Genomic DNA, 22,114 nt, shown 5'->3' with positions numbered 1-22,114 from the left:
AGACTTAACCAATGACCCCAAAATAGAGAAGAGGAGACTCACCTTATATCTTCAACAAAACTGGCAAACATGCTGGGAGAATTCATCAAAAGGACAATTTCAAGGAAATTCGTGCCAATAATACAAGCCGTCTACCCGGAACATCCGCACTGGTTCTCCTCAGGACTGCTGGTTACATACCTGCTTAATGGTCATGGCACCATCAGACATAAACTATCAAACTTTGGACTCAGTGATACCCTTCTATGCTATTGCGGAATGATAGAAACATGGGAGCATCTTATGCACCACTGTCATTTATATGACGACCTACGATGCTCTCTTATCACTGAAATCCAATATGTATTACAGAACCAAGAGAACCCTATACTGGAGGAGGAGGGTAGTTATAGGGCACTAGCAAAATATGCACAGGACCTCTTTGAGAGAAGACGAACCTTCCCTGTGCCACTATCCCAGCAACCACAACCAATGTAAACCCTAGCTAACTCCCTCAACGAAACCACCAAAGATCACCAGAATCTACCAAACCAACCAGGAATAACCTGGCCACGTAAACCACTACACAATTTCCATGGACGGACACTCAGCCAACTGAACAAAACTACTTAGGATAGGACCACATCCCATGAAAGATAAACACTGATTGGGCTGGACCAGACCCTGGATGTGACAACCACAGGCAAGACCCATGGACTCGACCCAAGGAACTGACCAAAAGCAGACATATTGCTACTACGTGAAAATCACGGACCGGACCAAACACATCGATGTGATAACCACGGACTCAACCCAAAGATTTGACCAAATAACAAGTATATTGTCACCGAGCCTTATTGGCGATCTATGCCAGTTCCCTTGTCTGGCCCACTTTAGCCTCCCTGGTGGCGGGGTGGTTGAGAGGCCTCCTGTCCCCTACTCACCACCCTTCTTTTTCTCTCCGGTGGGACATGGGCATGCCCCACTGACATCTGATTGGGATTGTCTTCACTATTGACCCCATCTTTCTGCCTTTCTCTCCTCCAGCCTTCAGACTCCCTCCCCTATCTTCACGCTAGCGTACGCCCCACACGTCAAAATCTCACTTTGTCCAAATTACTTTTCACTCACATTTTTGCCTCTAAGAGTTCAAGCGCTCTCCCCACGAAATCGATTATTAAATAATCACTATATGTATATATAGATTTATTTTTATTTATTTATTATATATATATATATTTTTATTTATTTATTTTTATTTTTTTACTTTTTTTTTTTCAAGGTCCTAGCCACTGAAATCTCAGGAAATTAGGTGGCAGGACCTGCCAGAGTAAATACAAACTATTAGGTACCTGGTCTGCCTCCACGGGGTGAAGTGCGGGCCTCAGTAGAGGTCTACTGGCTAAATGGCCAGAAGAAGAACGGTACATGACACCACACATTTCAAGATCCACACACTTTTAAATCTCTGGTCTTTACGCGAACTGTATCACACCACAATGTAAACTACGTGGAGATGGGGGGAACCCCTCGTTCCGTCTGACCCTAAATACACTTTACATTATATCTACAGATGAGGCCTCCGTAATCGAGTGGTCAGGAGCGGGAGTGCAGTAGCACACGTTCTTTGAGTAGACGGGGGTTCAAGATGCTAAATACGGTCAATCTGCCAACCCGCACTGGACCAACGTGGTAGATTATGGTTCATTTTCCTCAACATGAATTGTTGAGGAGGCTTCCATCCTGCAGTGGGTTGATAATGGCTGCAATTTTTCTTTTTTTAAAGAGGTCTCCATAGCTGTGGTCAGGAGCGGGAGGGCAATAGCACACACTCCTTGAGTACACTGGGGTTCAAGCCCCTGACTGCTAAATACGGTCGATCTGCCAACCTGCACTGGACCAGCGTGGTAGATTATGGTCCATTTCCCTCAACATGAATTGTTGAGGAGGCTTCCATCCTGCAGTGGGTTGATAATGGCTGAAGTTTTACCCTTCTTTTTTTTATATCTACAGATTATCGCTTCTCGGCCTTCTGGCTTAGATCGTACTGTAGTATAATACAGGCAGTTCTCGCTTTACGAATTCCCGGGTTTACGAGTTTTTTTTTCCCCAAGTATCAACAAAATTGAAAATATGAACATTAATTGTAAAAAAATGAATGTTAAACATTCATAAATACCTTATTCCAAACCACGTGCGTAGCTATACAATATAGTGTACCCCGCTCTACGATATTAATCAGTTCCAGAGACACCACTGTATCGTTAAAATGTTAATGTGAACCCAATAACACACTGTTTTTTGGTAATTCGTTTCAAGATCTAGGAAGTCGAAATTTTCGCTGTATAACTAAGCTATTTGGTCTCAGAGACTATATTGGTCTCAGACACTTTTTAAATTCTGTACAGTGGGACCAACTGATGATGTTACCAACAGCAATTTCTAATTGGGAAGCATTCAAGCAATTAATAATGGAAGCTACTAAACGTTTCATATCTATTAAGAAATATTGTTCAAGGTTAGGCCTAAATGGTCTATATTATTAATATTATTATTAGCCTAATGGTCTAAATTATAAAATGAACTAATGAGACTCGTGGCAGAGAAAACAAAATGCATGGGATGCACATAAATTATCAGGCGACACAGAAGCCTATGGCAGATATAAGCTAGTCTGTAATCAAGTCACAAAGGAGGTTAGGCAGGCGAAGGCAGATTACGAGAAATCTTTGGCAAATGATGCTAAGAAAAACAGCACGGATTTCTTTACTTATATAAACTCTAAAAGGAAGGGGATGAATCTGATTGGTCCACTTGATATCGATGGTTCGACTGTTGATGATCCTGCTAAGATAGGAAACAAACTGAATGAGTATTTTGCATCTACATTCACACATGAGGAGTTATTAAGGTTTGAAAATGGCAGAAGGTTATCAAACTGTAGCAGAGTACTTAATGATTTTGTAATTACTGAGAACAAAGTGGAGGAGAAATTGTTGAAGTTAAACTTAAGAAAGGCACCCATGGGGTGGATGGGATCTATCCAGTTATATTAAAGGAGGCGGCAAAGGAAGTAAGCAAACCTTTAGCCATAATTATGAGAGCATCCTTGGACTCAGGGGAGGTCCCCACGGACTGGAGATGTGCAAATGTGTCCCCAATTCACAAAGGGCGATCGCAGAGTGACACGAGTAATTACAGACCAGTTAGTTTAACTTCTGTTCCGGGTAAAATAATGGAGTCACTGGTTAAAGATGCATTGCGGGATCATCTAGACAAGACTGCAGCAATAATTCAGACACAGCATGGGTTTGTTAAGGGGAAAGTCTTGTCTGACAAATTTGATAGGATATTATGATGTGGTTAAAAAGGAACTGGATGCAAAAATTAATTTTGATAAATTAATACTTGGACTTCAGGAAAGCTTTTGACACTGTTACACATGGAAGACCACTGTACAAATTAGAGCAGAATGGTATTAAGGGTAAGTTACTACAATGGATAAAAGGCTTAGTATTGAAGTTTGCAGATGATACAACGGTTTGCAGGGTTGTTAATGGCAGTACTGGTAGTGTGCTACTGCAACAGGATCTAGAAAATTTGGGCAGATGGGCTAAAAAGTGGCAACTGAAGTTTAACCTTGACAAATGCAAACTACTGCATATGGGTAGAAGTAACCCCAGAGAAACGTACCAACTGTGTGGTACTACACTTAAGGTGGTAGAAAATGAAAAAGACCTGGGAGTAATTGTGCAGTCAGATATGAAGTTTTCTGAGCAATGCAGACAGGCTACCAGAGCAAGTCATGGGGTGTTGTCAAAGATATACAGGAATTTTGTTAGCAGGGAAAAGGAGGTGATTGTCCCTCTGTATAAGGCAATGGTCAGGCCACGCCTTGAATACTGCGTGCAGGTCTGGAGGCCTCATTTTAGGAAGGATGTAGATTTGCTTGAGCGTGTACAGAGAAGGGCAACAAGATTGGTGAGGGGAATGAAGGGATCCTCTTACCAGGAGAAGCGTAAGTTCTGCAAATTTCAGCAGTTGGAGACTAGGCACTTGCGCGGTGATCTGTTTGAGGTGTATAAGGCCTTGAATGGGTTGAGCACTCTGAATTCTGATGGATTTTTCCACTTGTTCAGATTATTAACCTAAGGGGGAATAAATTGAAATTGAGGAAGGCCAGATGTAGAATAGATGTACGGAAAATTGCCGTTAGCCAGCGGGTGGTTAATTGCTGGAACAAACTTCCATCTATCGTTGTGGAAGTTGATAGGTTAAATAAATTAAGTTGGAACTGGACAAATATTTAGAGGAGACTGTTTTGTAATTTTTTTTTTTTTTTTTTTGGCTGATGCTGCATAAGCTCATACGCTTGCTTTCTTACATCACATGCCACTACTACTACTACATGGAAAAATTATTCCGAAGTAGTTGACTTTTAAATAACTCCAGTTTTGTTTCAAATGCTTTGACATTATAATACAATTCACTGGCAAGTTTGTTTCACCCCTGTAGTTTCATATTAAGAAAATTCAGGTGTTCACATATATCTGTTAAAAAGGCATAGTTACACAACCATTTGATATCTGACTGTTCCGGAACAGGTTTCAATTTTTTGTTAATAAATAATCTACTTCGATCCTAAATTCAAAAAATCGCTTCAACACGTTACCGCGACTCACCCATCGTACTTCACTGTAGCACAACAAATCACTGTATTTAGCCTCAATTGTTTCAAGAAAATTTTTGAATTGCCAACGATCCAGACCAGTTTTGCGAATAAAATTTACTGTTGACATTACAGTTAACATGACTGAATCTACGCCCAAAAATTTTCTGCACAAAGACTGCTGGTGAATTATACAATCAAATTGCATTGGTTTTTTTTAAATATTTTTACTGTCAAGATATTTATGAAACTGACCCTGGAACCCAATTTTAGTACCGACCATAATTTTAGCGCCAACCATCAAAACTGCTGATAGTAAATCCCAATTCAATTTGAGGCCGTAAATTGCTTCTGACACACTCCAAAATATATTTTCACCTGTTGTTGTATCTTTCCAGCTTTTTAATGCAACTAGCTCTTAAGTTAATGCAAAATTTTATTTACACCTCGGATATAAATCTTCACTCTCATCAATTGCTATTTGGAAAATGTGTAAATTCACGAACTTTTCTACGAGTTGATTTTGAACATCGGCTCCTAGATCTTCAATTCTTCTCTTTACAGTTGATGAAGATAAACTTACAGATGCAAAATTCTTTACGTTTTCAGGATATCAACTGCCAAATACAACTGCAATTGCCAAACAAATTCTCTATCGGTAGAGGCCCTTGCTCCTTCGGCAATGATTTGGGAGGTTCGAAAACTAGCCCTAACTGCAGATAAATTTTGATGAGTAAAAGTTCTAATCTTCTGTTGTTCACTTTGAAAAGTTTGGGTTAGTTCTTGGAGTTTTTTTTGCCGCCAAGCTCCTTGAAATTTTTCGTAATTTGAGGCATGTTTTGTGGTGTAGTGACGTTTCACATTATATTCAGGGAACACCTACAAGGCTTCATTGCAAATAAAACTTGAAGTAGCAACTTCAAATATCAATAATGAGCAGTGCAAAAAAAGTAATTAATTGGCCACCGCTTATTAAAAACGCGGCACTCAGCATCAACTTTTCTTTTTTTCGACATCATTTTTATGGGGTCACTGGAATAAAAAAAAAATACTCGTGAATACTGAAGTAAGCACTGACGTGTCTTAAAATTTTATTAAATATTTTAACATAAAGGCTATTATTATATTCATATTACTCTTATATCACGTGAAATTGATAATATCGTTTATTAGGCTGTTTGCCTAATAAACTACATCATTATAATATAAAACTTATAGTTTTATATTATAATATAAAACCATATTATTAATTTTAATATAGTTTAATAAGGTGAGGTTTCGAGTATCTTACCGATACCTTTCATCAGATTATGCTGTGGGGTTCACAGAAAGCTAGAAATTTTAATATTTTAGGATATTACAGTTACAATAACCAATATTTCAATTTGCGAATTACAATTCTAAAGTATTAAGTTTTGAATTGTTGTTACAATAGAAAACAGGAAATCTAAGGTAATATAAAAAGATTAAATTCATACCTGCCGACAGCCTTCTCTTGCCGATACTACCAGAGACTTTATGTGCATGCAGACTGCCAGCAGCTAATTTATAGCAGAGGAATTAAAGTAGTAATGGAAGAATACATGAACGAAACGTCAGTATGGTAGGTTCGCCACTCGGATGAGGAGGTGGAAAAAATGTTTGCCGTCGCGATATTTTAAAAATTTCTCTCGATAGTATTTTTAGATTATAATTTTCAATTTAAGTTTATTTTTTACCTTTCGGTTGAAATCAAACTGGGATCATTGTATGTGGATGGTATCGACGATTCCTCTCAGCTAATATGGTCGTTGTTTGGCAAGCCATCTGGATCTGCAGACCTTGTTGACATGATGTTTGAAACTGAGTTTAGGGTCGAAGATAACACCGAAGATAACTTGGTTACTGGGGTGATGGGGGTTCCATGGATTTCCAGGTTTAGTTGCATTGGGTTTGATTTGAGTGAGAACCCCATTGTGTGGATTTATCTTAAGAGAAAACTGTGCTAAGTATGTAATCAGATTCTTAAGGCTGTTGATGATGGTTTCGGAAGCAGAATCAGGTCGGGCGGCCCCGTGGATCCGATAGAGGAGCTTCAAGTCGTCTGCATACCTCATAAATTCTGTTTGCTGGTACAGGAATGAGTAGATGGCAGCCGTAATGAGGAGCCCTGAAAAAACTCCGCCATGGGAAACACCTATACAAACTTTCCTTGTGAATGATTTTTTATTCACAGTCAGGTGAAGGACCTTGGTCGTAAGTAGCAACTTCAAAAATTCCAGTATATTGCCTTTGATCTGGTATCCCTCCTCACAAAGTTGCAGGAGGGGCTGGATGTCTATGCTGTCGAATGCAGCCTGGATATCCATATAAACAATTTCCATCTCAGCCCTATCTTGTAGAGCTCCCCAGAATGGTGTTGGTGGTTTCCAGCAGGTTGGTAATGGTGGACCTGCGTTTCTAGGCATAGTGAATAAATAATGATTCACATGGCAGAACCTGGTTGGTTAGGATGGGAAGAAGGCACTTCTCCATGACTTTTAGGAGACACGAAAGCTTTCATTATTGGCCTGAATTGTGAAACTGAGGTCGCTTCTTGTGTTTTGTTAATTTGTCGGACAATATATTGGTTCCAGGCTGTTGGGAAACTTTGTGTTGTGAGGATTCCATTAAGGATCCTCACATGATGAAAACACTAACGCTCTTAAGGTTGAATTGTGGGACCCCCATCATATCCGGTGCAAGACGTTGGTGGGATATCATTGATGGCCTGGGTAAGCTCTCTTTTTGTAATGATGATGGACGCGAGGACATCTCGCTGACAACTGTTGTGAATGCTCTTAAGGTCTGATGCTGAATCTTAAATCTTGTGATGTAGTCTAGCCATGCGATCGGATTAAGTTGTTGGGGGAATTCATCATGCCTTGCCTTAAACGGTGCCTTCCCGATCTTGATTGTTTTGTCGATGTAGGCTTTCATGGCTTTAGATTTGCTTTTTCTGGACTGGACACGGGCTCTTGAGTATGCAATCCTGTCTAGTGGGGCTGATGTTGCTTTCCATTTTGCATATAGTCTTTGTTTATTCTGAAATTTAAGGCTGAGCTGTTGGGTCCACCATGCTTTGCTCCGACAAGAGATTGAAACTGTTTTTTACGCTGCAGTTCAAGCAATAGACTGCAGCCAGCAGGTAAGAAAGTGCAGCCCGAGTTGTGGGTGACATTGGTTTAGGGCTTCCCAAGGAAAAATGGATGTTGCGAAGCAGCATTTCTGTGGATTCAGGGGTGAAGGGCCAATCACTGTCTTCTTCACTGGTGCCTGATGTTGCCAGGATGTCCTGGAAGTGATTGGAAGAATGAGGGCTACTGGTAGATGGTCTTAAATTAAGGCTGGCTGTCGACGGTGAGGATGTCTGTTGCATAGATTAGGTCTAACTGGTTAGTGCCTCTGGTAGGGGAAAAATTATGGAGGGACAGACCTACTGCAGCCAGATTAGAAGATAACAATCTGTGAAGACTATGTTGGCCTAAGCTAATATTAAAGTCTCCACAAACACAAATAATGTTGCTTTGGGGTGGCATTGATTAATGATATAGTTGGAGACCTCTTGTAAAGTGGTCTTTTCTGTGAGAAGGTGGGATGTAGACTTTTTTTTTTTTTTTTTTTTTGGTTGTTGTTGGCGCATCGGCTTTTGTGGCCATAATGCACCTCCCAAGGTTTTTGCAGTACTTTGATCCAAGCCCGAGGCGGGATTCGAACCCGCGACCTTTGAGTTGCCAGGCAGGCACTTTACCCACCCGGCTAGCCCGGTCGGCAATGGATGTAGACTGTGCACACGTCAAGTCTGTGGACTTAGATGCTGAGTGAGGCTCTTGCAGCTTCAAACAGTTCTGTTTTTAGAGTGGCTGAGCTAGCAGTGAGAATTTTTGTGTGTTGAAGAGAAGACCTACACCACCACCAGTCGTCCATTCTCTGGAGGCAAAAATGCGTGAGAAGCAAGCGGGTTGAGAGAATGCGAGGTCCTCTTCATTGGGGACAGCCATGTCTCTGTGATACAAATGATATCATACAACCTTGACAGGAGAAGAATTTTCATTGTCTGAAGTTTATTTCTCAGGTTTCTAGCGTTTTGATAGAAAATTGTGCACAGTAAAGAAGTTTGGATGTATGTCCTTGTTGGAACTCTGATAGCCTTCACCAATCGTCTATGATTCGCTCTGGAGGTAGTTCTCACCTCAATCTTCATATGTCCTCCCTCAGGCGTTAGTGGCAGGTGATCATGTCGCTGGCAAGCTTATGTGAGACTGTTTGGACCTTTAAGAAAGTCCTGTTCAGTATAACCTGAATGTTCCTCCCCAAACTTATAGACTTGATGGCGGGTCTGAGTCAGGTTTTCCTTTCATTATTCGTGGTTTCAATCCGTTCAGGATAGCGCATCCTGGTAGAGGTACGCTTAGAAGTGTAGAAGTGTTTCACAAGTGCCCCTGCAGGCCAAGATGATGCATAGTATAGTTGTTTGGTGGTGAGCCAGAGTCTTTATTCAGATAAGACCACATCTGTTCAACAGTTTGTGGATAAAGCCTAGAGACAAAAATTGATTTTTCATGTGAAGAGATTTTCAGCGGAATCGCATAAATTTTTGTTGAGTTAGCAGTCCCTACTGTGGGCTTCCTGTTGTAGTTTGCCTTTTCTGGTGCAGTTACTGCGTTTTTTTTTTTTTGTGCATTTCTGCTTCCCTTTGAAAGGATCATCTTCTTAGGAAATTTTGGATGTCTTGGTTTGGTTGTTTCTTCGATGTGGTGACGTGATGAATAATTTCGGGATGATTTGCTGTGATGCGGAAATTTCAGGATGCGATTTGGTTGATAGAAAACCTTCGGTGCCTCAAACTGTAGACTTTGCATACCGGGAATTGGTTGCTCCTCTTCCTCCAGTGCGTGCGGCCTGATCTATAAGCTAGGGGCATTCTTCCAAGGTGTCCGGACGGTTGAATGATTAGATTTAAGGACATCTGCAAATGTAGCACATCGGCTTAATTCTGAGTCTTGGATGGAATAGTTTTGTTCCTGAGACGGGAGAGAATAGGTGGTGCTGTCCTTCTGCGATTGATGTGAGGAGGGATAAGAGGAGGTTAGGAGTTCAGACTCTGGTTCTTTAGAGGGGGAAAATCGACCATGTTGAAAACTCTTATTCGCTCCCAACGTTTGTTCCTTGAATGGCTCGGTATTGATCCTGGGTGGGTGGGGGTACAGTTCATTTTTCCTGAGTGGGGGGATGACATTCATCAGTTGTCTTTTCCTGTGATCGAGAATGATTTTTTCCATGTGAAGAACACTGTTCGTTCTTGCCTGTTGAAGAGGGCTGTTGGAGACAAGTGGATTGTCGATCGAGGCCTCAGCGGAATCGCTTCTTCTGGGATTTGTAGGGGAACGAACGTGACTAGATTTTCTTTTGCACTCAGGACAAATTAACACGATATTGGTCTTTTCATAATTTTTATAAATCTTAATAAGGTCCTGCGAGTTGAGAAGGCTGGAAAGCTCTCTAGAATCATCGGACTTATTCAGTTCGATTTTATTGTAGACATCTAGAAGAATAAGCTTGATGTCCTTGCTACATCGGTGCAGAAATCTGACGTTATCATGCAGTTCTGCGAGGTTCGCTTTCATCATACGGAAGCCGAATTCCATTTTCGAAATGACGTTAGATGTCTCCTGGAGGTTCCTTAACTCGTTTTCAACAAAGTTGACTCTTGACGTCACAAATTCGGAACTGTTGACAAACGCATCCATGACGGTGGATTTACTTTCCGTTGTCATTTGATGCTAATGTTCGAGTTTTGAGACTACATCCTCTGTCAGACGCATGTGAGCATCTTTTAACTCATCTAGTCCGGCTACCAATTCCGTAACCGCGACTTGAATTGGGTTTACAAGGTTTCTCAGTTCATCACAACCAATAGGATCAGTTCGTTCTGAATGTTTTCTGGAAAAAGGCAGATACGCTGTGTCATGAGCTGTTTACCCGGCTAAGGGCAATGACCCAACCTCCCCAGGCTTGATGCAGGACCTGACTACAACTCATCGGACGAGACTCTGCTCTCATGAGTGCCATTACTTTGTCAACTGTACCAGAAAGATCAAAGTTCCACGATATCGGACGGGACTTTGCTCCCACGAACATCACAATCAAACACGGACACCCTGTCAACTGGACCGACAGCGCATGTAATTTACCTAACGAACTACCCTAGAATGTGACAATCACCATATGCAGGAGTGACAACACTGCATCGACGCCAAGATAACAGACCAAACAGTGAAAGTGACCACATACCAACAATGGCCACCCAAAATGGAAATAGAAGGACCATGACCACAACCAAACTGGATGAGACCTTGATCCCATGACCAACGCCGGCATTCAACCGATCTCTGAACAAGTCGATAGAGACCTTGTCCCTGGATGTACCTCCTGGTGGGGCCAGTGATGTGATGCTGTCCTGAACCTGCTGGCCTAGCCACCACTCTGCAGCCAGGCTGCACACACGCCATATTGGCGATCTGTACCGGCTCCCTTGTCCAGCCCTTTCTATCCTACCCCGGCAGGGGGGGAGGAGACGGTCATACTGTTTCCTCCCCTCCACATCACCCCCATTCTTCCTTCTGGCAGGGCATGGGCATGCCCTGCTGACACCAAATTGAGGCCTCCTACTCTATTGGCCTGATCCTTCCTCCTTTAACCCCCCAGTCTTCATTCTCCCCCCTCTCTATATTTACACAAGCGAATTCCCCCACACACACATAAATTCAATGAATCCAAATTAACTTACGCCCCTACGCAATCGAGAGATATCACACATATATCTATACATATATGTTAAAAATTTTTTTTTTTTTTTTTAAGGTCCTAGCCACTGAAATCTCAGGAAATTAGGTGGCAGGACCTGCCAGAGTGAACTAAAGACTATCGGGTACCTGGTCTGCCTCCACGGGGCGTAAGTGGGGCAACGTTGGGCCTCAGAAAAAGTCCAGCGGCTAAATGGCCAGAGAAACAACGGTACAAAACATCACACTTCCATAATCCATACATTTTTAAATCTCTGGCCTTCCCAGTGAACTGGTACACCCACAATAAAAGCAACGCGGAGATGGGGGAAACCCCTGGTGCCGTTAGACACTGAAAACACTTACACTTACGCTGTGTCAACTTTATCTCTGTCATTATTGATCGTTTTGCAAGCATCACATTTCCAAGCAAGTTTAATCTTCTTTGCAAGCTCTTTGACATCCAATATGGGCTACAAGGTCGGCAGAGACATACCTGCTTACAGGACGCTTGTTTGAAATATCCAGTACACACCAAACTTTCACGCATACCGAATAAACTGAAATGTAATGTCAAAACGGGCTTAACAAGGTCGGTAAAAGATTAAAATACCTTCCACGTTTTTACGTTAAACTGCGTAAACTGTAAGAAGGTCACTTCGAAAGTGTGCCCTGGGGAAGCTAGATTAAACAGGGAGCAGGAGACAATCAGTGGGGGGTTGCGCTGACCTTGTCCTCAACTGCAGCTGGCGAGAGTGACTTTCTTTGTCAGAGGCAGTGGCGGGTTAAGGATAGTTGGGGCCCCTAGGAAAATTATATTTGGGGCCCCCAAATATTATGATGATTTGAAGACATAATCATCATTTTTATAATGATTACGTCTTCAAAGTTTATTTTTTCGGAAAATTCGTGTTCAATGGAAATTAGAGATAAGGCATTTAATCGCTCTTGGCTCATTACAGTCATTGGTATTGCGGCATTATTTAAAGCGTATATAGTCCGCGCTGTTCAAAATACGTATTAAAACGCAATAATTGTTTTAAAAAAATTTTCGCTTAAAATAATCAAGATTTTTATGATGTTTACTGAAAACATTAATCTATTTTAGAACACTATAAGAAAATGTCTTGGCTTGGGGGGGCCTCAAAGCTTGGGGCCCCTAGGCATGTGCCTCATTGCCTTAATGGGTAATCCTACCCTAGTCTGAGGTGGAAACAATTATAAAAATACCTGAATCTGACGACCCGATGAAGAGTGTCCAGATCTAGAGTTTAGTCCCTGGTACACGAAAAATCACCATTGAATAGTTTTACAAAATCATTTAAAACTGCTATATTTCAGAAGCACCTTTCAGTACATATTCACCACGGTACGCCCACGCGCAGTTCAGATATCCTCGCTCACTACGCAAAGATCCCACTTTACCCCCAGTCTACACCCCCCCACTCTACCTGTATTGCTAGCGTATGCCCCACACAATATAAAATTTAAAATATCCAAATTCAAGCTGCACATGTAGACCTTTTTCGGCCTAATTAGATTCTAGCGCGCCTGCCCCCGTTTTTTTTTTTTTTTTTTAGGCCCTAGCCACTGAAACTCAAGAAACTAGGTGGCAGGGCCTGCCACAGTGAAATAAAATAAAAATACTTTTGTACCTGGTCTGCATCCATGGGGCCAAGTGTGGGCAACGGTAGGCACCAACAGGGGTCCAACGACTAAATGACCAGATGAACAACGATACACAACACTACACATATACAATATCCACGCACTTTTAAATCTCTGGCCTCAAAAAAGTGTTCTGTTTCACATGACAATGTATACTACACAGAGATGGGGGACCCCTGGTGCCGTGTGACCACTAACATACTTTACACTTACACAAAGATCCTTACATTCAAAAAATATTGGTATGCGGTGTGCCACTTCAAGAAAGAGGATTATACGTGCGATTTTCTTTAATGAGACAGTGACCGCTGAAGTGTACTAAGATTTTATTTGATATTTTGCTCAAAGTGGATGAATGATACTGATGTTTCCAGCAAGATAATTGTTTGGTTTGTTGTTGTTGGGTTTTAAGGCAAGCAGTATATAATGTCTGTAAACTACGTGTGTTCTGCGGCTGTTTTGTTGTTTCTGGTCAAAACATCAGTTTCCAGGGGGAAAAAAAAAACCATACTAACCTCTCCTGAGACCGACTAACTCAGCCAGGTTGTGAAAAAGACCATAAAAATTCCTCGCTCATTGACAGGATTCGAACTCAAGTCTTTTCCACCCAGCGTGGCGAGGCCATGATTATATTAAACGTACTACTCACGAGGTACAAACAAGAAGGATGGCGCGTGCACACAAACTGTTCGCACACATGTTGACAAAATTCTTTGATAACTGACATATTGTGCGGGGTTTATGGCCTCCCAGAATCTGCAAAGTGATGTTACCAAACAAACCACAGATTTTGGATGAACTGAAGTCTTAATATAAAAATTATATATATAAAAATATATACAGTAGTTTTAAATGCACAATTTTATGAACCAATTAAGATTTATAAATTTAAAATGCATATTTTTTAAAATACATTTGCCGTTTTAGTGACAAGATATATTAAACATAATCGCGTAAATTACGATTTAATCATTAATTCCAAAATGAATTTAAAAAAAAAACTAAATTTAAAACATTTTTAGGAATCTCACCACACGCATAAATTATGGCGGACTGAGTGAGACCAGTGAGCATCTTATCGAATAAAACTAAAATCCAATGCGAAAGCTTTTTCTCACTGAGAAGAAGCATTCGTGTTGGATGCAATAACGGCATACTTTAATAATAATAATACCATACTTTCTCCTATCAAAGTGAACTTTACTGCAAATTACTATTAGTTCATTCTTTATTAAAACTTCAACACTAGCACGTGCGTTCTACTGTTAGATCTGCATTCAAATTAAAGTTTTATTCAAATTGTTATTCTGAATGCTGGTTTTACAATGCTCCCGAGGCACATATTTTGTTTTTGCGCCTTATAACTTCTTGAATTAACTCTGCTGGCTTAATGGATAGTAAATCACGCTATCAGTCTAAATGGATAACTGACATCACGCAAATAAGCGTCATCAAACAGAACGGCTTTGGTAATAATCACGAAGAATGATGGTAGTAAGGTTGATTTTCCATTTTTTAAAAACTTTTTATTATTATTTTTTTTAATTCTATTATTTTCTTTTATTTTGAAAAAGCGAGTCACCCTACTGTTTAATAGACAGGAACTTACTTGAGTAAACAACCACAAACTTGCCACTCACTACATACAAACATGTCTTGTTCCAATTCCCATGTATACCTTGACCATCTGGTCCCCTGCTTCCCTCACTAACATCAAAAATTCATGGGTATCGAGTACTCGATTTTAAGGTGGTTGAACCATGTTAATGGCAACCCTTTCACTATCTCGAGATCAGTCATGTATGTAAACCTTGGTTGCACCCCTTGGAATCAGTTGCTCATTGCAGGTTATTGTTATTTATTTGGTTTTTAGGAGCTTTAGCAACTAAGGCCATATTGCTCGGGGATATACGGTGGTCATTCCCTGACCTTTCCGCTCATTGCAGGAAATCTGCGCAAGTTCCGTGATGAGAAAGTACAGATCACAGAAGATACAGGGCATGTACCACCACATACAACGGTAGAAGTTTCCTGATTATCTCCTTCAGGATGGAACCTCCGTTGAATCCTCCACTACAGAATTAATTTGTTTTAAATTATTATTTGTTTGTATGTATGTGTGTGTGTTAGTTGTATATATTACGATACATATGTATTTATATACCTCTACCTTTTGATTGTGTCACTGTATATATGTGTATGTGCTTTATTTGCTCGCATTAGATGTTATTTGTTCTATTATTTTATAGAAACTAATGGTTATCCATTACGGTACACGACACTACACCCAACAATATCCATACACTTTTAAATCTCTGGCCTTTACAGTGTTCTGTAACACACGACAATGTAGACTACGCGGAGATGGGGGGAACCCCTGGTGCCGTTAGACCCTAAACACACTTTACACTTGACAATAACGTGTTAAGAACAATAAGAAAAGCTGATTATTCGTAAGTCATACTTTAATATGCAAAGCACATAACTTTTAATCAACAGTGTTAATATGTTTGTTTGTTTTGTTCTGCGCAAAGAAAATTCCCACTACAAACAAAAGAAAAAGAGTAAAAAATGGAGCAAAATATTACAATTTACATACTGTATAGCCAAAGTTATCTAAAACATAGGCCCATCTTTCCGGCGATCACAGAGGAGTCCTGTATGGTATGGGTTCAGGTATCTCGGGTGTCCCAAAGGTGTCTCGGGTAATTTACACTCCTGTTTGAAAATAACGTTTAGATTCGTCAGATTCACTGGTTGCTGAGAGCCATCTCGCATACATCGTTCCAGTGGGCTAAGGCAGTACCATCCGGGAACAATATGTCGACGTCCGGATACAATGTCATTATGGGATAAACCTGCTTTTCAAAAATATTCAGATACACCTTACAGGTGACAGTCTGCGCGGATAGTACAGGGGTATTGTCACCGTCCTTCCCATACCGGATGGAAAAGGCCCTGGTTCGAATCCCGTCGATGATACGAGGAACTTTTATGGGCGTTTTTCAGTCCGTGGAAGGTCCCCCCCCCCCCGGAAAAACTGTGGTTTTTTGTCCAGCTAAGCAGGCAAATTGAACAGAGAACACGCGAAATTTACAGACACAATACACATGGGTAGTTTAACGTAAATTTCCAGGTGACCCTAATAAAAATAGTTCAGTTTTTTTTTTTTTTTTTGTTTTCTCACAGGTGACATAGGCTTCCAAAATTACAAGTGCTATATCAAAAAAAAAAAAAAAAAGCACATACATGAGAGCACCAGCAGCTTGCAAAAACTCAGCGCAAGTACACCACACAAACCCTCATGCATCTGTCAGTGTTAAACAATGTGGACTATTATTTGCTAACCACATTACATTTTTCCAATGCTTCGCCTATTACTGCCGCTGAATCGAACATGATAAATGGGTTCCCTTGTTCCTATAACAAAAGACTTGCAAATTGTTATACAGCTGCAATCACCCATTGTTCTGAATTTCTTGCATGTTGTATACCTTTTTCCCCTCAACAGCATTTGAACAGGCTCAATATGGCCATGCCAGCTCTTCCGCCATGCAACTCTTAAACCTCAACTTTGCATGCTGTGCCAATGGAAACGGATTCTTACCGTTTAGTGTTGAAGGTATTGGTTATTGTGTGCAATGGTGTGCAACGGTCTTCTTTATCATGTCTGATTTTGGAGAAGTCCTCCGTGGTAGATTAATCGCCATGATTCATTTGCCATCTGCCATTCATTTGGAGAGGTCTGGGTTCAATTCTGATTCCTAATGCTGTATAAGCTTGCATCCTTACTGCTACTAATACCAATAGAGGACTGGAGGAATTTCTACAGGCCTTTTCAATTAGTAGGGTTCTCAGGCCGTGATCTCTCTCTCTCTCTCTCTCTCTCACACACACACACACACTTATACAGATTGCTCATAATAAGATTAAAATTTTTACCTCCAAAAACTTAAATGCTGTGTTTAACCAATTTTTATGCGCAGATTTCGAAAATCGCCATGACAGTTTTACATCACATCACAGTTAAAGAAGGAGTTATGTTTTACCAAATATGCCAATTTGCATAATCTAGCCAGTAATGTATGACATACTGATTTATTTTAACAGATATCAGCTAATCCTCTTAATTTTAGCAATCGATTCTGGCCTCGGTTTTCTTGTGATAAACACAATCAACCAGACTTCTACCCATGGTTCGTTGGTTAAAATTCCGATGGAACAATTTACAATTTGAAGTGAGCACACTTAGCGTTTTTGGTGAGGATTTTTGTAGGCTGTGCCAATGTTTTCCAAGTATTAAGTGATCGCGACACGTTCTCAGGGTTGTAAATCTATCCTCCAAACATTTAATAGGTAACGTATAATATCTTTTTATCAATATTAAACTTTTAGTTGATACTTCTCGGCCCATCTTGTATTACAAACTTCAATTATACATATATATCCCTTTATTTTGAATTGTAAATTGTTGTAATTTATTGTAAATTGCGTGTGTTCTCTAGGGTTTTTTCGACCAGAAAAACAGGCGAAACGACCAGACAACACACGCAATTTACAGACATAATATATAAACGGTTATATGTAAGAAATTAAGGGGGGCCCTAAAATAATAATTTGAACTTTTGTTTAATCTACACTCAGTGATCACTGAATTATGACCACCTACCTAATACCGTGTTGGGTCACTTGTTGGCACGGATAACTGCCGTTATTCGCCTAGGAATTGACACCACTGGATGTCTGAAGCCGTCCACAGGGATCTGCAGACATGCTGCCTGCAAAGCTTTTCACAGTGTCGAAATAGATGAAGGTTGCGTGCCTATGCGCCCCACGCCCCCACTACTTCCCATTCCTAAACATCCCACAAGTGTTCAACTGGACTAAGGTCAGACAAATTTGGAGACCAATCAAGATGGGTGATGTCTTCATTGTGTTCCTCGAATCACTCGTGAACAATGCGTGCTCGATGACACTGGGGTATTATCGTGTTGGAAGATCAGGTTTTTGTCCGGGAAAAAATGCATGACAGGGTTCACATGATAGAGGTGTGTGTGTGTGTGTGTGTGTGTGTGTGTGTGTGTGTGTGTGTGTGTGTGTGTGTGTGTGTGTGTGTGTGTGTGTGTGTGTGTGTGTAACGGAGCGGCTCCTAGGACTAAGCCCATCTCCACCTTAATTATCTGTGTTGGTGCAGAACATCTGCATAATGGGCCTGAAAGTGTTAGTGTAGTGTGTGTGTTCTGTTGTTAGTGTCAGGCCACTTTGCCACCCGGGAGCAGCCAACACCCGGGCACAAGGAGCAGGGCCTGGGTCTGTTATCGCTGTATTGTGCTATTTAGCACTATAATCCCACACCCAACGCAGTAACACAATACCGACCGGTGCAACAGTTGCCGTAGACCTCACCAGTGAAAAGTATGCCCATACGCACAAGGGATCCTAGTTCTTGCCAGAAAAACATGTCCCATAATCAGCAACCACCGCCACCTGCCCGAACAGTGGGCACCATGCACAATGTCCATGGACTCGTGTTGCTTTCGCCACACACGAAGGCATCCATCGGCGTGTTGCACTAGGTATTTGGCCTCATCTGATCAGCATACTCGTTTCCTCTTGACCAGCATACTCTTGCGTTCAACCAACGTGTTGCTGACACCGCAGCACGTCGACATCAGCGGTGAGGAGAGGGTCTCTCTTAGGTCTTCTGCTATGAAATCACATACGTCTAAGTGTGCAGCGCATAGTCATTTGGGGTTTTGTTCTTGCATTCCCCATATTGTATTGCAATATCAACTGTCACACATTGATGACCTGCCATTCAGCCCGTACAACGCGCTGCACCCTTCTCTCACCACGAGCATCCACTCTGGATAATCCTTTACAGTTCTGTCGGCGGGACGCGGTTTGACCCGTTTAACACCATTCTTTGTACACCTAAACCACAGTGCGCCGTGAGCAAACCACAAGATGCCGTTTTCGATATAAAGTAAAGTAAAGTGCAGCCATTATCAACCCACTGCAGGGTGGAAGCCTCCTCAACAATTCATGCTGAGGGAAATGGACCATTATCTGCCACGCTGGTCCAGTGCGGGTTGGCAGATCGACCGTATTCAGCAGTCAGGGGTTTGAACCCCGGTCTACTCAAAGAGCGCGTGCTACTGCACTCCCGCTCCTGCCCACTCGGCTACGGAGGCCGTCAGCACTCAACGCACAAGCTCCCACAATCAAGCCCTTTTGAAACTCCGTGATAGCTTTACTACATCCCACAACTGCTACTTTATCAATTTGACTTGCAGGAACAGCTGCAAATTACCCCTGTTCTGGCGTGGGCAGCTGCACGGCTTTTATACTGCAAGCTATGCTGCATAGTCCATTATGGATAAGGTGGTCAGAATTCAGTGATCACTGAGTGTAAGTTCATCCTATTAAGCAGTCACGAACCTGAACTACGGACCACTCAAAGAGCGTGTGTTACTGCACTCGCGCTCCAGACCACTCGGCTACGTCAGGTCTGTATGTGTACGCGTGTGTGTGTGTGTGTGTGTGTGTGTGTGTGTGTGTGTGTGTGTGTGTGTGTGTGTGTGTGTGTGTGTGTGTGTGTGTGTGTGTGTTTTTCTCTCTTTTCAACCGCATTTTCAACGTATTTTTTTACTGCAATATTATTTTCTTTGTTATATACAGTGAGTGGGTTTCCTTATTGTGGTTTTCTAAATAAAATAAAATATTGGTCCACAAGTTAAGCAGATGTTGGTTTCACAAGAACCGGAAGACAAAATAACTGATACTGAACGAAATATTTGGAAGTCGTTCCACCTATGATGAATGGCTGTCTTGATAAAATTTCGAGTGGAAATTACAAAGAACAAGGTTGGAAAATTATGGGAAAATGGGATATAGAATGTAACCCACTTCTGATTGAAAATAATAGAAAAATGGGACACAGAATATCACTCAAGTTCCATTACTTGCTCTTTCACCTATTTTTTTTCCACTAAATCAGGGCGATGTTAATGAAGAGAATGGAAAAGATCCACCAGGATATGGAGAAGAGGAAGGCGGGATGAAGGTACGATGGGTGACGATATCTCGTTCTTGGTTAGAGATGATCACAGCGACCTTAAGACGAAGATATTAATACATACATTTTTAAGGATTTTTTGATTAACCCAAATAGGGTTTCCTACTTTTGTAAATTGTAATTTTTTTTTAGCTTATTGTTTACTTGTAACAAAGATGATACTCAAAATAATACACAAGGTAAACATTGTGAAGGTGTGGCTATTAAATAACAAAATTCGCGCCCAGCTACCACATACCAAGCTCCACAGACGCAGCAGTTGACCTTGAAACTTTCCATAGTTGTCTCCCAAGTCATGTTCCAACACGCTCATTCGCTTAGCAGTCGGATATTTTCGCTACCTTGTGTGTTTGCAGTTTGCCACAAAAAAAAAATGACAGATAAAAAATCGAACGAATAAACCTCATTTTTTTAAAGTAAACTAAAGAAAATACCAACTGAAAGTTATAGATTACGTCAAGTTTATGGAGAAGATACTTTGCCAAGAGCTCACGTGTTTGAATGGCATAAAAGATATTTAGAAGGAAAAAACAACGTGGAAAACAACGAACGACCAGGCCATCATGTATCCATGAAAACAGATGAAAATGTGGACCAGGTAAGGACATTGATTACATTTGATCGTCGTTTAGGCATTAGAATGGTTCCATCAGAACTCAATACGGACAAAGAGACAGTCAGACAAATTTTAACTGAAAATTTAGATATGAGAAAAGTGTGTGAGTGTGCGCCAAGCTAGTGCCAAAAATATTAAATGAAGATCAAAGAATGAGAGAGAGAGAGAGATTTGAATCAGTCTGCGTTTGGTAACTTAAGAAATGAAAAAAGTAAAATTACATATGCACATTTGATTATGCACAATATTAAGTTAAGTCATGATAGTTTTTTTTAAAAATATTCTATTATATAATGAAATACAGTATGTTAATTATTAAATATTAAAAATTTACAAAACATATCATTCTTCATGCATACACAAGTAGACACTTCATTATGCACGAACTTAAAATAAGCAAGCTTTTGTTACAGAACACATCGCTACAACTTAACTTAATCTTATCTTTAACTTAAAACTTTAGTGATAAATTTTATTCTAAACGAACCAACACCAAAGAATCGACAGGACAGTAAACACTAGCAATTAAATATGCAGAGATGAATATAGCACACTTTAAATAAACGAGGTGCAAATTTTTCACACCGCGTTTAAAAATCTATAATCGACAATTAGCTCATTCTTTACCTTATCTCATTTGGACGCAAAAGCCTCCCTCTTTCTCCACATACAATTGCCATCGTTGTATCCAATCACTTTGTGAAGATTCTAAAGGAAGCTGTTTACACCATTGAATAACAGCACTTTCCCAATCAGATTATCACGGCAATGAGGTTCCACCAATGAATCTTTCATCCTTTGAAACAGGTAGATGTCGCTGAAATCACAGTCAAGCGTTACCTACGCTGTCAGAAACTTCATCATTTCCCCAGTTCCGTTTGAAATTTGCACAAATATAAATGCACGTAGCAATCACACGACTACCAGAGCTATTATACAAATGCCAACATAACGACTTTTTGCTCTGCACATGTCCAAAGCTTAGCCAAATATACAAGAAACTGTGGCGCCCACTGTGAATTCAGCTACATTTCAATTTATATAAATAATTATATTTGTATCTTTAATAAAAATTCAAGAATTGGAAAATACAAAAATACTCAAAATATAGCACTTATATTAATAATTAATTATATCTTGAATTGAGACCGGAAATAAAGCAAATGCATTTGATTTATTTAGCATCAAATACTTGTTATAATTTATGTATTAGTATGCTGAAAATGTCCATTTTGGGGAGCCTTTATTTCGTTATTGATAATTCTAGACAGAACCATCTACTGACATCTTCTGCAATGTAG

The 22,114-nt window shown here is 40.6% G+C and overlaps 1 protein-coding gene across 1 annotated transcript in view; it reads right to left on the bottom strand.

The window, feature by feature from the left end:
* The window catches only part of LOC150084933 (cyclin-dependent kinase-like 4), a 109,140-nt gene extending 87,622 nt beyond the window's left edge, over positions 1-21,518 (bottom strand). The window contains exon 1 of the mRNA XM_090375657.1: positions 21,441-21,518. Coding sequence (XP_090231783.1) covers positions 21,441-21,493 — 53 coding nt within the window. The 5' untranslated portion in view covers positions 21,494-21,518. The remainder of the gene's footprint in view (positions 1-21,440) is intronic.
* Positions 21,519-22,114: the final 596 nt, after the last annotated feature.

Source organism: Mastigoproctus giganteus, chromosome 6, assembly GCF_048544385.1.
Source record: "Mastigoproctus giganteus isolate SK-2022 chromosome 6, ASM4854438v1, whole genome shotgun sequence".
In the NCBI taxonomy this organism is placed as follows: Eukaryota; Metazoa; Arthropoda; class Arachnida; order Uropygi; family Thelyphonidae; genus Mastigoproctus; species Mastigoproctus giganteus.
Note: the sequence above shows the minus strand (reverse complement) of the source record. Positions and strands in the feature narration are given on the sequence as shown.